The 15,869-nt window shown below is 43.0% G+C and overlaps 1 protein-coding gene across 1 annotated transcript in view; it reads left to right on the top strand.

Moving 5' to 3' along the window:
* LOC115380278 (neuropilin-2-like) overlaps positions 1-15,869 on the top strand; it is a 109,149-nt gene that overhangs the window by 28,718 nt on the left and 64,562 nt on the right. Inside the window, exons 3-6 of the mRNA XM_030081376.1 lie at positions 892-1,073; positions 11,265-11,492; positions 14,998-15,153; positions 15,276-15,445. Coding sequence (XP_029937236.1) covers positions 892-1,073; positions 11,265-11,492; positions 14,998-15,153; positions 15,276-15,445 — 736 coding nt within the window. The remainder of the gene's footprint in view (positions 1-891; positions 1,074-11,264; positions 11,493-14,997; positions 15,154-15,275; positions 15,446-15,869) is intronic.

Here is a 15,869-nt window from a genome sequence, read left to right as displayed (position 1 = left end):
CAGTTATTTGAACTTTGCTTTAAAGATATCATTGCACATGTGATTCGCTTTGAGAATAACAAGACACAATTCAGCTAATTTAGTTTTGTCGGATTGGGAATTGGTTTTCTTTTTGAACTGTTCAACTCGGCGGTGCACATGTGACACCGCTGTTTCCTTATGTGAGTTGAAAGGAAGCACATTATTTTACATTCACTCTCTCCTTTTTGTTTGTATTATAATGGAGTTCTAATCCATAAAAGGCTGCTCTGTGGACCACAAAGCCCATGGCAAGCGGAGTGTCGTCACATGATTACAGTGCTGTTATAAAATGCTGAAAAGGTTTCCCTTTCTCCTTTGCCTCATGCAGGTGGTTCTTTTCCTTCTCCGCCATCTGTGAAGTGCCAATGTCTTCTAGTGCATTAATTTGAATTGTAATGACACCCGCGCTCGCACCCGTAGTTACTCTCCTTTCAGAACTCACTCTAGCCACTGATAGATGCAAACAGTTTGCTTATTGCCTCCTTTTTTGTAACTAATTCCAACGCGATGCCTGCCAGCTGAAAGAACTAATGAAGAAAAACAAGAGTATCTAATGACAGCGCATTCAGAGCAGTTTGCAAAGGTTTCTTCATTTCCTCTCTCGCTCAAATAGTGAGTTCCTTTATTGCTCCCTCGTTAACAAACTGCGATGTCAGTGCCATTCATAAAACGTCGGTTCCCCTGCAAGCATCTTGTTCGCTTGTTTTTCACTGTCCTGTCTTTCAGTAATTATGACTTCCGCTTTCACAGTGTTTGCTTTCTCTTGATGATGCGATCAGATAGACATTCAACAAAAGCAGAAATTAAATGACATAATGTAAATGGGGGAAAGAGAAAACGCACATCTCAATATCTGAATGTCCTCCCCAGGTACGACTACATAGAGATCCACGATGGGAACTCGGAGTCAGCTGACCTGCTGGGGAAGCACTGCAGCAACATAGCCCCTGCGCCCATCATATCATCAGGCCCCTCCCTCCACATCAAGTTTGTGTCGGACTACGCCCACCAGGGGGCGGGCTTCTCGCTGCGCTACGAGATCTTCAAAACAGGTGAGCTCCCCTCCTTGACCCAAGCCTGTAAAAGAAAACTACGGTATCATACTGGGTTCCTAGGTAATTTACTTTTATTGGAAAAAAACAAAAGTTTTAAGAAATAAGAGAATCAGCCTCCTGATCAATTTTCCTGAATCAACAGTTCAAAATAGGGATGGACTGATGTATTAGCAGGCTATCGGCTTAAAAAGCAATATCGGTATTGGTCCAATGTTATTTTTTACTGTATTTGGCAAATTATGAAAGAGTGTGTCACCTAATGCAACTGTAAAATTGTAATAAAAAGAGTTTTTTTATAACCTTTTTTAAAAAAATAAATAAATAAATAAAATAAAATAATAACATTTCAATTAAGCCAGGACGTTCAGAAAACTTTTTATATTGTAATTCTTGCAAAAAAAAACATTGTTATCAGCATCAGCCATTATGAGTGGGAATATATTAGATATTGGTACTGGCCTAAGCACACCATTAGACTCCATCCCAGGTAAAAAAAAAAAAAAAAAAGACACTCTATAACACGGGTCATTGCTTATTCCTAATATACCAATGACTCAGGCCCTGTTTATTAGTCATTAAACTAATGGATCTTCACCATTTGGACTGACCTTTCCCACTGTGTAGTTTATTCAGAATTAAAGAGGCTAAATATGGGTCAGCTAACCTGCTGTTCTCCCTCTCGTCCCCTGTATAGTTAACAAGGGGGGACACATTTAATAGTTTGTTACAAGGGAAAAGTCATCCGTCACCCTTAGACACTGAGCACGAGCAGGTACTAGCTGCGTTTGAAGGATCGCACCTTTAGACGTATTAGTGGCTGCATTACAAGCTGGTCATATACGGCTATACATGCTTCATTAGGCGACCAAGGCTGCTCCCTTGTCTCTCTGGTGTTGTGTGAGAGGCAGAATGAGAGAGATCGAGAAAGAAAAAGAGAGAGAGGGAGATCTCTGGAGACCACTGTAGACTGTCCAGGCGAGACATCTCTCCCCTTCATGGCTCTCTCTGTGTGTCGATGTGTGTGTGCCCGGGTATGTGTGTGTCTGTCTGTGTGTGTGTGTGTGTGTGTGTGAGACACTGCTCCCCTTCACGCTGCTGTCGGTCAGCCAAAGCGAGACCAATTGAGATCAAGGGCAAGAGAGACAGAGGAACACATAGTGCCGGCCCCACGGCCATCTTGTCCCGTTCCCCCTGAAAGCATTCCACACATGCCTGCTTAATTGAGTCCTGGGCCCTGTTCCCCTGAGACACACACACTCACACACACACTCACACACGCATACAGAGGGCTGAGGTTACTAACACAACACGTGTGGTTGTCGGTGTTTCTCGCTTGCTGGCACCGGCCTGTTGGGATTTCTTCTGTGGATGTGTGTGTGTGTCTTTCACGCTTGACAGGGCCCACCCGACGGACTTTAAAACAACAAGGGTGTCAGTGTTCACACCCTAGCACTGAGAGGGACAGAGACAGAGAGAGGAAGGGAGAGAAAAGTGACCCTACTTGGGACTTGTGAAAGCCCACCCGACACCCACCTAACACAAGACACTGCCTTTAGTTTGATGGGAAACATTTGGAGCGAGCTGACCAGTCTCTCCACGATGCTTCATGCTCATATTGGCTTTGATGGAAACACTCGCACATAGTCCAGTCTGTTCCACTTTATTGTGAGTTTAAAACCTTGTAACTCCAAAGTGTCATCTTTTCAGGGCTTAAGAAAAGCCTTATTTTTAGCTTGACAACCGTGCATTTTTGTGTTTATCTAATTATTTGAGAAGCAAATAATCCGTCAATTGAAATTAAAGCATGGAAATCACCATAATGAGTGTTACAAGGTTTTGACCTAACACCTAGTCTTTAAGAAGCTTAGCAGCACTTATAAGCCAGTCATAGAAGGGAAACTGAGAAAAAAATATTGCACTGTACCGTCCCCAGTCAGTGCATGTGGACCGTGTTGTTGCATGAGTATATTAATGTTGCCATGGCGTTTTTAAGACCCTATTGTTTATGAAGCCCATTCAGATTCTTAAGATGACTGTGTTCATCGCCGGTTGAACCGCAAACAGCAACATGCCGTGCACACAGCTGTTAAATGGAGATATGATCTTATTGGCTCCCCTTTCACAAAATTTCTCCATTTCATTTGCATGCAGTGTCCACATAAATTAACACAAGCCCTCTGTTATGGTGATGGTGACAAGCTGAAGTTCAAAGCCTCAAGTCAAAGGGATGCACTGGCAGGCCACAGCTCGCGACTTGAGCTTGATTACTTACAGACAGGCCTGGTCTGCTATTTTTCCATATACTTCTGATTGCTTTGATGAGTGAGTGGGGGACACTAACATGGGCTCCACTTGCATCATGCCATATATTATCACATATATTGGTATCCCAGCATACATATAGAACCAAAAACAACAGTTTGGCCTAAAAAGATGCCAAATCTAGTAGAGCAGTCCAGATAAGGTGAGCAAAGTCAAGCTATAAAGAGCAGTCACACAAAGGACAAATATAGGCAATAAAAAAAAACCTCTAATACCACAGATACTCACAAAGGAAAAAGACACATATAGCCCTAAGATATTGAGATTTAAATAGACTCTGACATAGTGCAGACTCTTGGTGCACAAGGAAAGGAGAGTACTAATGGCCTCAAACGAGATTCACAATCTGTGGATCATAATGTAAAAGTGGACAATCCTTGATTTAGAGTCCTTTCATTCGGTACATGCAGCTCACATGTAAAAAACTGACTTGTGCCGGTCATGTTATTCCTTCACAATTCTCACAGATCATTACACTAAAAGGGTCCAAGTCAAACTAAATGCACTGAGAAAAAAATCCCACCTTCTGAACTGTTCCAAGGGCTGTAATCTCATTGGTAAAGATTGTCAAACAACCAATCATTTCAAGGAGGCGTTGCTACCTCAGTGCCAGTTATGTCTTATGCACGTGCACATGCACTGCTGCTGTGCATGACCACTTCCCCACCCCAAAAATCCACCTAGCCCACCACACTTACAGTACTTTAGTTTAGCTTACCGTGGGCATGCAATGGGAGTGGAGGGAGATGACTTGCAAATTCCTATTCCCCCGTCGCATCAGCATTGGAGTCATGCATGTGGGTGGGAGCGACTTGCAGGAGGTACTGAATCATAGGTGACTGCTTGTTGACTTGGTGAGTTAGGATTTTTGACTAAACTCTGCGTACTCTGCAAAGAACCACCATGCAGCTTCTGAAATGGGCCAGTAATGAAAATGTTGCAACTGCACTTCATGCTAGCCCAAATGCCGTGATGTGACATTGTGAGGTTCATTCCTGCTTCCATAATCCCTTCCCCAACATCAATCCCAATTCATTTTAAGCCTTCCAGTCATGCCATATGTTAGTCAGTTTAGACTGCCCATTTCTGAGCCACATTTGTCTGAAATAGCCCCTGAATCCCAGGTTTACCCTTGATATTGAACAAAACACAATGACACACACAGGTATATTTAAATAAAATCCTTCTTAACTTACAATTAACTTACAATTAGATGGAGAAGATTGCAGAAGATCCAAAGCAGATATTTTCAGGGGAGCCTCATCAACACATTGGATGCTGTAAAAACCTCAGAACAGCATATGCAGGACTTATGCTAGTTTGTGTCTCGGTCTGAGTAACTTTGGGTGTGTGTGTATCTGTTTTTTCATGTGTGTTACTGTGTCCAGCCTTCCCTGGCAGTAATGATGGAACCATTTGGAACAGTCAAGCTGTTGCCGTACTGCTAACAAGATCTTGTTATCCTGGAAGGTGCAACTGAACGTCTGCTTGTGTGGGTGGCTGGATTTTATGTGTGTCCGTGTATGTGTATTGAATGTCTAGTCTCATGGAGAATTATCTAAATATGTATCTATGTGTGCCACCCCTATGCGCTCTGTTCTCTCAAACCTAGAAGAAAGAATAGAGAGGGAGAAGGGAGAGCGGTAAAAAAGCGTTTCCATCCCCCCTCAGGTTAGCTCCCTTTGACCCTGAGCAACTTGTTTTATCCATCTCTCCTCTCCTCTCCTCTCCTCCTTGCACCGTTGTACGTTTCCATTGTATATTTCCAACTTTCAAATGGACTCTCACTCCTAGAGAGAATGGGAGAGGAAATAACGGGAGAGGGAGAGAAACGCATGGACAGAGACAATAGCAGTAAAGGGATTTCAAACATGCCTGTACTTTTTTATAGTCGTTTTATTTTCTTTGTATTCAACCTTTTGTCAGTCACACTGGTGTGTCCTGTGTTATATGGGTTGTGTCCCTTCCTGCGCCTCCTCCTCCTTCATCATTTCTACCTCCCTACATGTTCTCTGCTGAATTTTGGGAGGGGGTCTCCTCTGTCCCACTCCCTGCCTGTTGCTGGGGTGTGTGTTTGGGTTAATGAGAGGGTCTCTGTGTGTATGCATGTCTGCATGTGTGTTTGTGTGTGTGTTAGAGGGAGTCGTCCCCCCTCTCTCTGGGTGTCCTAATTACTGGACCCTTCATAGACTAACAGTATAATCGGTCTGGAAATGGCCCACTGCATACAAATACACTCAGTGGCCACTTTATTAGGTCGACCTGTACAGTCTAATGCAGTTCAGTGCCACAGCTCTGCCATAAATTCTACCTTTTAACAAAGTTTATAATGTTCAGTTTTTGTTGAGAATGTGTACATTTAAATCTGTTTATTACTGAGGTTGTAGTTTGCAGACATCTTGGACTGGACTACATTACACTGAGAGATGTTTCTAATTTTTTGTCCTCTCCTATTTAGATATATGAGGGGGGGGACAGAATATTAGAAACATCCCTCAATAAAATGCAGTCCAGTACAACAGCAGCACTAACTATGAGCTCAATGCCAAACATTAGAGCTGAATGAACACCTCTATTACTGTGACAAACAGAAAACCTGAGCCTTATGGCATTATTCATGGCACAACAGCTGTATTGGATTGTATTAGATTGTACATGTGGACCTAATAAAGTGGCCACCGAGTGTACATACTGTATATTCACACAGACACACATTCATTGTACTTGACCATCACAACAAATACACATGCCTGATGTTTACACTGCTGTTACTATGGATACGGAAATAAGACCTCCAATATGGTTGTAGCCACCAGCATGCAGGCAACCAATCAAAAATCACTGTCTAGCCAGAGGACCCCCACAGCTGTTATTGTGACCCAGAACTCACCAGACACACACACACACACACATGCATACACACATGTACACACACATGCACGTGCGCACACACACACACACACATACAGGGGATAAAACACATCAGTGCACTCATGCCGGCTGGACTAAATGAGCAGAAAATACAAAACCATTGCACAGATTGGGCTTCCATTGCACAATCACTCACATATGCAGCAGCTTGCATGTCTGCACGCAAACGTCACATCACACATACACACCCAAAACACACACACACACACACATACACACACATCAGGCAGTGTAATGTGGAAGCTATCGTGACAATCCCTCCAATAACTGATGTTGTTTACATTCTCGCTGATGCCCTCAGGCACTTCCTCGCAGCCTCTGTCTGTCTACCAATCAAGACACTTTATTACCTTGTCTAACCAATGGCAGTGTTGGCCCCTCCTCCCTCTGGCTCTCACTGAGGAAAGTGGATCCAGATCTGAACCTAGAAAACAGGCCATAGATGCTTCCTTCTATACCTAACGTAACGATTTCCAGAGGAAACGTTGTGTTCAGTCTGAATGCAAATCATTTCATGACACAAGCTAGTGTCTTTTATTTGGTTGAGCTCTTTTGTTTAAGAAATAAGGAAGAAGAAAGGGTTAGCTCTGCATGCATGACATCTGAAACGGCATTGTAACCCATATGTAAGTGCGGTGTGCCATGCCCTTTCGAAACACCTTTACTCCACTATAGAGACTTGGTTTACTTTGTGATTTTCTGGTTTGAAAGCTCTTTGCCACTCTGTCATACCGTCAGAGATTTGTATATAGCGGTTGACATTCTGCGACAGACAGACATGGATTTTGCTTGTATTTTCCCGTTGTAAAGAGGTTTGCTTACATTTGGTTTGTTTGTAAATTATGGAGGAAAGCGGACAGTGTTTCGAGTTACGGCGGGAAAGAATGCAGCAAAAAGCCTGCAAGTCAAACTCCTCAAAAATAAATGTAAATAATCGCCCAAAACACAGTGTCAAAGGAATTCTGGATCGAATTCTGCAGTAATTTGGCCTCATGTCCTTAGCAGTGTCAGGATAGCTGAGGGGGCAGTTGTGTTGTAACAATGATGATTTCACATGATTTCATATGTCAGTGATAATTTGGCTGAATAGTGAGTTTATTATGGAGGGAATGCCCTGCTGTGATTTGATGACAGAAGCTGAAGGGTCCTGCCAGAGGAGTTTCAGCACCGTAAGTCATCAACTTAAATGACACTGAGGTGGAATTTAACCGCACAGATGGAAAAACACACAACAAGCTGCGGTTGAGCCAGGCTCTGTGTGTGTGTGTGGGCATGCGGTGTTTGTCTGTCAGAGTCTCCTCTGCATGTGTGCAACTGTGTGTGTTGGGGGGGCATATAGGGAATGGAGGGGGGTGATAATTGTAGGTTTGATCTGACTAATAGCTCATTGGCATGAAAAATTGAGGTTGAATGAAAGTGGATGTCTGCATGCCAGCTCACCAAACCCACACATGTAGGAACACACACACACACACACACACACACACACACACACACACACACACACACTCTTTAAATGAATGAAAGTAGATGTCTGCGTGCCAGCTCACCATAAAAACACATACTGACAGACCTCGTCCTGTCCCCCCCCGAGATCACTCAGCCATAAGCCCCAGCGCCACGTCTACCCAGCAACACAGTCACACACACACACACACACACACATGCAGGCTTCTGTGAGTCTTACCCCTTAGTGTAACATGTGTGTCTGTTATAGTTACCCACATTCAAACAGACTGAAAGTGAGGAGGGAAATAGAAAATAGGAGGGTATATAGAATATAACAAGGCAGGATGGAAGGGGATGCAATCCAGGAAATTAAGGAAAGGAGGAACAGTGGTTGAGAAGAGAGTAAGAAAGAGTAGAACAGAAAAGGAAAGAGAGTGGTCAGCAATTAGAAGAAAAATGGAAGATGAAAAAAATAAAGAGAGAAGGTGAGAAGAAGGCAAGAGAAACTGAAGAGAGGACAGTGGGAAAGAAATAAATCAGTGAAAGATGTAGTTGCAGTGTGAAACACACCTAAAGTATTTCCATTTTTTCCAATAATGTGGTAATACATTGGAAATGATGTGGAATCGCTTGGGTTAGACACGGATTAAAAAAAAATAGAAAAAGGGGGAGATGGGCATTAAAAAGGGTTAGAGGGCGCGGAAGGAGGGGCAGCGAGGAGGAGAAAGGAGGGCAGCAGTGTTTTTGCGATGTTCATGAACATGAAGTAATGAGGAGGGAATAAATCGCTGCTGGCAACAGAACTGGTCAGGCGTGCACTCTGCACACACACACACACACACACACACACACACACACACACACACACATACATACACACACATGCTCATAGTCACGCAGACCCCACGCTATCTAACAACGGACACTGTGGGGGGCCAAGAGCCAGGGGAACCCGAGGAGAGATGGTGTGTTTGTGAGTGTGTGCGTGTGTGTGTGTGTGAGTGAGTGTGTGAGCGTCTGAGGTCGTTGCATGAGAGAGAGAAGGTCACAATAACAAGCAAATCAGACTGGAAAATGGGGCAGACAGGCTTACAGTAAGGCCGACATGAAGACAGTTTCTGTAAAAATATGTACAGTAGTTAATGAAAGAGGTGATGCAGCGGTAAGATCAAGAGAAAGCAAACAACCATCAATGTGGATGCATATTAATTGTCTCTCTCTATCATTTGACCCTAGTTACTGTGATATGCACTATAAATGAACACTTTCTCTCAGTCTGAGAAGATGGGTGAAATCTAGTTGACAAATAACAATACTGATGTTTTTTATCCTCTCCATCACTGGATATGTGTATGAATAGACTTGCATACAAGCAAAGTGACAACTCACTGGAATGTGGAGTTTGTGTTTGAGCCTTGAGCATGGAGCAGTTGGAAGTTGCCATTGAAAGTTATTATCAATGTAGAGTGATTTTTTTTTTTTTTTTTTTTTTTTTTTTACCTGAGTTACATTGAGAGGGAGGAGGAGGAAAGGGATGGAGACAGACGTAAAACACACAAATACACCTACGGAAGTGTCAGTGTGTGTGTGTGTGTGTGTGTGTGTGATTCTGAATATCAAAGAGGTGCTGTTCTCATGCAGAGTGAACATGATTGTCGACAGAAAGGAAGGCAGGGCTCACTGTCTCACACAGACTTTCACGCTGTAGACTTTCTACTTGCCTCTGAGAAGTTTTTCTTTTTTTTTTTTTAACTGTCTGTTAACTCTGAGTCCTTTCTAGTCTTGGTCTAACAAATTAGTTTCCATGGAGATCTCATGTGAAACCAGCCGTTTTCGTCTCGGACTGGGCCTTTGCAGCATAGCATCCACTGACTAGCTCAGTAAAAACCCCACACAGACAAGTCTGGACTCGTAAATAACATGCATGCATGCATGTGTGTGTGTGTGTGTTGGGGGTGGGGTCATGCATGTGTGGATGGACAGGAATAATGGTCCAGTTGGTGCAGCCCCACCCGTTAATGTGTGTGCGTGCATTAATAGAGAGGCATTACAGTCATTCAGAGATGAGGAGCCCCAGATTATTGTTATTTGTCCCTGAACCCATGATATATGCAGATCACCCCTCCTCACTCTGTGTGTGTGTGTGTATGTGCATGCAAGTGGGTGTGCAGACGTGTATGTATGATGATATTCAAAGCCTCTCATAACTGTTAGACCACCCAGCTGTGCTGCTGTCATCACTCTATGTCTCTCTCTCTCTGTGTCTCCTGTTTTTCCGTTTCTCGCCCCGTCTCTCGCTCATTTACATCTCTAATTTCTGTCTTATCACACACTCCCTCAATATAGATTTCTCTCATCTGTTTCCCTCTGTCTCACTCCCTTTCCCTCCTTCTCTTTGCATTTCTCCGATGCTCAATTTATCCTCAAAGGAGAAAGAAAGTCGCTTTTTGGCTGCCCCCCCCCCCCCCCCCCCCCCCCCCCCCCCCCCCCCCCCCCCCCCCCCCCCCCCCCCCCCCATCCCTTCCAAGAGAGATCAGACCGTTTGGACACTTTGATTGATGTGTTTAATTGTCATTGGGAATTGAACTCGGGCATTCGTCTGTATTCTCTCTCTCTCTCTCTCTGATACTCCTCTGCATCTTTCTTCCTGTCGCTCTCTCAGTCACACACCCTCACGTAGATGTTATCGTGTGAAAAGGTTACTGATTTATCATGTTGATGGCCCGCTGGTTGAAATTTGTGGCATGTTTGTTTGAGCTGAAACGTCTGAATGAGCTGCATCTCAATTGACCGCGGCTCCAAGCTGCCATTTTGAACTTACGGCATCTGAAAGAAAACTGGCATAGGCCTACATACACAAAACAATCAACACTTCATCATATAGCTGAGGAGTTACCAGATCAGTTAGTAATCTAGAAACAACAACTATAACAACTTTATTTATTTAGCACTGATACTATAATAGCAGTTAGCTATACTATGTACTATATACTAACCCATTGTGGCAGAAAGCTAGCTAGCAAAATATAATCAGCTACATTTGATTTTAGTCCATTTTTCACTGTGAAATAAATAAGAAGTAAATGAACTTCCTGTATTGTCAGCCTGCTGAGTTTTCCGCTTCTTTGAACTCTTAATGTGTGAAATCATAAACATTTCAATGTCATGCATCTTTGTACCCAATAGTCGGTCATAACTGGGATGTAATTGATTTTCCAAGTTTCCCACCTCGAGTGTGACAAGAGTTCAAACTGGCCTCTGTGGGAGTTAAGTCAGTGTCAGCGTTTCAGTGTACTGAGTAGGCCATTCCCACTTCTTTCCCAGGCCTTATAGATATGTATAACTTATCAGACAAATTACATTTGAAATACATAACTTGTGGTCATGCACAGTAAATTCAGTATAACGACTTCCTGAAGTACTATCACACCACGGCAGTCTGTCATTACACTGAAATTACAAGTTTTCTCTGTGCCTTCGTTCCAGGTTCGGACTGTTCCCGTAACTTTACCAGTCCCTCGGGTCTCATCGAGTCCCCCGGCTTCCCTGACAAGTACCCGCACAACCTGGAGTGCTCCTTCATCATCATCGTGCCGCCCAGCATGGATGTCACCCTCACCTTCCTCACCTTTGACCTGGAGAACGACCCCCTGCCAGGCGGAGAGGGAGACTGTAAATATGACTGGCTGGAAGTGTGGGATGGGCTTCCTGGAGGTGAGCGGGCTGTGTTTTTTGTTGCCATATTCTTAGGTGATGGTGATGCTATCATCATCATCATCTTCATCATATTTCCCCTGATAATAACAATGCATAATATTATAATAACAGTGGCAACATTGATGACAATCAGGACAAAAGTGCTGATGGTGTTACAGTGATGATAGCAGAAACAATAATTCAGCACATACATGAGTCCAAAATCTGAGTGAAAATGGTGTAAATTTTCTGCCCTGCCTACAACTGTAGTATTGATTGAGGTTGAGTAGCAGCTATTTTAGCTTGTGTGCGTTGGTAGATGAAAGCTACGCTCACAGGCAGGATGCTGGCATCTGCTGCGGAGGAACAGCACAACTTTTCTCTGGGAGAACAGGCTGGGAGAGGATGAGAGGAGGAAGAAAGGCGTGGGGGCAAAAGGAGGAATGGGTGTAAGGGTAGGATATTTCTGTGCGAGCTATTGGGATTGTAAAAACGTTAGAGGGACAAATCTGTGGCGCAAAGACCTTGGATCTGGTTTCAAGAGACGGGGCGAGAGAGAGGAACGGTGGAAGGGCAAAGGAAGGTCTTCCGCTGCTGGGGAAATTGGAACAAGGGAAAGAAGGGTCGAGATAAATAAATGAAGGCCAAAAGACCTCTGGCTTCGAGAGGAGGGCTGGGAAAGAAGAGGAAAAGGAGGATCTTAAGAATGCATTCTGCAAGTAGAATTGTAAATGGGGAAGAAGAGGTGGAGAGGAGGGAGAGAGGACCAAAAGCCATCTGCTATTGCTAAAGGGAATTTTCTTTCTTGACGAAGAAGTTATTTCCTTGGGAAAATGTTGGCTCTAGGTATCTTGACAGTTTGATTTGGTGTAGTGTGATATGTACTGCATTTTTCTTATTTTTGCCACTTCCTCCAGTGTACAAACTTATTGTTTTTTTTTAGTGACTGTCCTCTTTGACCCACAGTATGTTTCTATGTATTCCTGTCCATTCATTTTACATGGGGTAAGGTCACTGTTCTCTCTACACACTTGAACTAATTAAATTATTTGATTGGACAAAGTTGGGACTGCTGAAGTCACACATCTTTAAAGTTACTTATAAAGCCACAAATTTAGAAATTTACTTACAAAATAACTTACACATCACCTAGCAAAGGCTGGATGGCATTAATAACAAAATCCTTTATTCTTAAAAGTGTAAAAGGTGTGAGAAATGATTAAGGAAAGCACACATTCTGATAGTTGAGTCTGCATTGTTGGCATCAGCTGAGCCCATTCACAGATTGCGTGTGTATGCTACATTTCCATCTACTCTAAAGGGTCCTCATGTCAAACAACCCTTGACAGTTTTACGTTAGTGCACCTTTAAATATGTATTCGTCCTTAGAGAAAAAAGAAAATCTTTGTTCTCTGCTCAGAAAATTGGATCGAAAGGTTGAGACACTGAGGAGAGAAAATAACAGGTGAAATAACACTGACCTCGGTCTGCAAGACTACTGGAGAGGCAAAAAGAAAGGGATGGAAGAGAAAGAGAGGATAAAAGGCTGCTCTGACTGATGGAAAGAGGCTGAAAAGAAGACAGCAGCAAGGATGAAAGGAAAAGAACGAAGCTGAGAAGAGTAGGGGAGAGGAAGAAAGAGAAGAAAAGAAAAGAAAAAAGGAGAGCTGAAAGGATTTTGGTTTCACTGTTTGTAGAATTGGAGAAGCAGGACGGGGAACTGGGAGGCAAGATGTGTGTGTGTGGATGTATGTGCACGTACATGTGTGTGTGTGTGTGTGTGTGTGTGTGTGTGTGTGTGTGTGTTGTATTCCGAACAGACAGGGATTAAATCCTATTGCTGTATTATAATTCCTGCCCTATTTATACCCTGATAAAGGGATAGCACAACTAGTCGCATTCTCTCTCTCTCTCTCTCTCTCTCTCTCTCTCTCTCTCTCTCTCTCTCTCTCTCTCTTTCTCTCTCTCTCACCATCTGTTTCCATAATGGAGCATAATAACCCCTCAAGTCCATCTTACTCCTCTATCCATCCAAAAGGGAGGTCACTTATCTGCATACCACATAATTAAACTATATTGAAGGAGGGGGCATGGGGGTTGATGGCACCGACGGTGTATATGTATGTGTATGTGTGTGTGTGTGTGTGTGTGTGTGTGTGTTTGGAGGGGTCAGGGAAGGGACAACTATACCCTCTGTCAACTTTATATGCTGCTGAAATTTGGATGATGAACGCAGAGAGAGTCAGATACAGATAATGTCTCTGTAAACTGGAAATATTTGATAAGAAAACAAAAAGATTAAATATGTTTGACCAGAATTGTAAGCAAACATGAATAAATTATTTATAGAAATTCTCTCAATGGACTTGAGATTTTTTCACCTCTTCTCTTCTCTTCTCTTCTCTTCTCTTCTCTTCTCTTCCCTTCTCTTCTCTCAGCTTCTCTTCTCCTCTCTCCTCTCTCTTCACCACCATCAAGAAAGAGTTATTACTGTTATTTGCTCAAGAGCCCTATTTCAAATATCCACCCACTCCAAAAAGAGGGAAAAAATCAATAGCACTGATCAATTGCCGGTTATTTCTTTTCTCATCTTCCTCCACAGCCTCCTCCGTATGTATATGTGTGTGTGTATTTGTGTGTGTGTGTGTGAGAGAGAGAGAGACACAGAGGCCAGGGAATTGCAGGATGAATCTGTCAGAGTGCTCCCACCCCTTCTCACACACACACATACACACACTACAGTACACACACACACACACATACACACCCAAGGGCCCTAAATCACACTCATCTGTTTGTGTTGACGTATACAAGTTGTGGTATTAGAGAGGAGGACAGGAGAGGAATCACTTAGTTCCTGGGATTTACACAGACACACACACACACACATTTGGAGAGGGTGTCCAGTCGGGGGATCGAGTTGATAGATGAAGGGAAGAGAGGCGATGAGAGGAGAGGATGGAGTGGCAGGCGGGAGCGATGCAAGGAGCGAGGGATAGAGATAATGAAGGAGAAGAAAAAACAGTGTGTAAAAAAGAAAAGGAAAGGACAAAGGAAAAGACAGACGGATAAACGATGCATATTGAGGAATAAAAGCCTTGTCACTCCTTATGTGCATTGACACAGTCGTGCAGCATGCATCTTTTCACTATATATTAGCCACAAAAAACAAGAGCGTCCCTTTAATCCTAAGAGTTGTCATTGGCTTTCAGATGAGGAGAAATGCAGTAGGGAATATTCTGAACCCTCAGTCACCTGCAGTTTATGTAGCCAAAGAGATATGAGAAAAAAAGTGTTTTGTGTCTTTTCTTATTTATGTATTGTTTTTGATTAATGTAGTCTTATCTGTACATATATACTGTGCATATGTATTTTTTTTTTTTTTTTTTAGAAATAACTATATAGAGCCCGAAAAACAAACAAATGACCAAACTAAATGCATTATACGCAGAATTAATTGTGTACAATATGTTAATAGGGATTGTTTTAGTGGCTAATCCGTTACTTCCTGTCCATTTGACAGTGGGGCCTCTGATTGGTCGATATTGTGGGACCCGAGTGCCTCCTGAAATCCAATCATCTACTGGGATTCTCTCTCTGTCCTTCCACACTGACATGGCTGTGGCGAAAGATGGCTTCTCGGCACGATACAACATGACACACAAGGAGGTCACAGAGAGTAAGTGCACAGCTGCCAACAGGACAAAAATAAGACTATATGAATTCTCAGTTAAAAGAAAAACTTGAACTTGAGTTTATGTTTACTTTCAGCGGCTTCATCTAACTCTCCTCTCCCTGTAGCTTTCCACTGTAGCAACGCGTTCGGTATGGAGTCGGGGAAGATCACAGATGACCAGATTACAGCCTCATCGAGTTTCTACGATGACCGCTGGCTGCCGCGCCAGGCTCGACTCAATTACGACGACAACGGCTGGACACCCAATGAAGACAACAACAGGGAGTACATACAGGTATGAGTTCTGCTGAATGTCTGCACCTTGTAACCATGGAGGTGTGGTGCAAAAAGCAATGAGAGGGGAATCAGGGGGTCCTCAAGCTGTTGCAAATAGGAATGTAGGAAACAGTGGTTCCATTATTAAAGGAGTAAAGGTCTCATTAGGGATTTCTGACTTGAATTAGCACTCTACTCACTGCAAAGATGTTTTTAGTCTGATATACAGTGTTAATTTCTTGTTTTTATTAAAACAAGTGAAAAAACATTTCCAGTTGGATGGGGTAATACCACTTGTTTCTACTGCCAATCAACTTCTTTCCAAATTTCCTTGAATTAAGGGTCATTTTCTTGATACTGGTGGCCTGATCTGTCTTATTCAGCCATGTTTCAAATTATTTATACTTGCTGTTGGAAACTTATGAAACTGCGCTGGAAATTAA

This window comes from Myripristis murdjan, chromosome 21 (genome assembly GCF_902150065.1).
Source record: "Myripristis murdjan chromosome 21, fMyrMur1.1, whole genome shotgun sequence".
Classification (NCBI taxonomy): domain Eukaryota; kingdom Metazoa; phylum Chordata; class Actinopteri; order Holocentriformes; family Holocentridae; genus Myripristis; species Myripristis murdjan.
The sequence above is the reverse complement of the archived record's forward strand: the minus strand, read 5'-3'. Positions and strand labels throughout refer to the sequence as shown.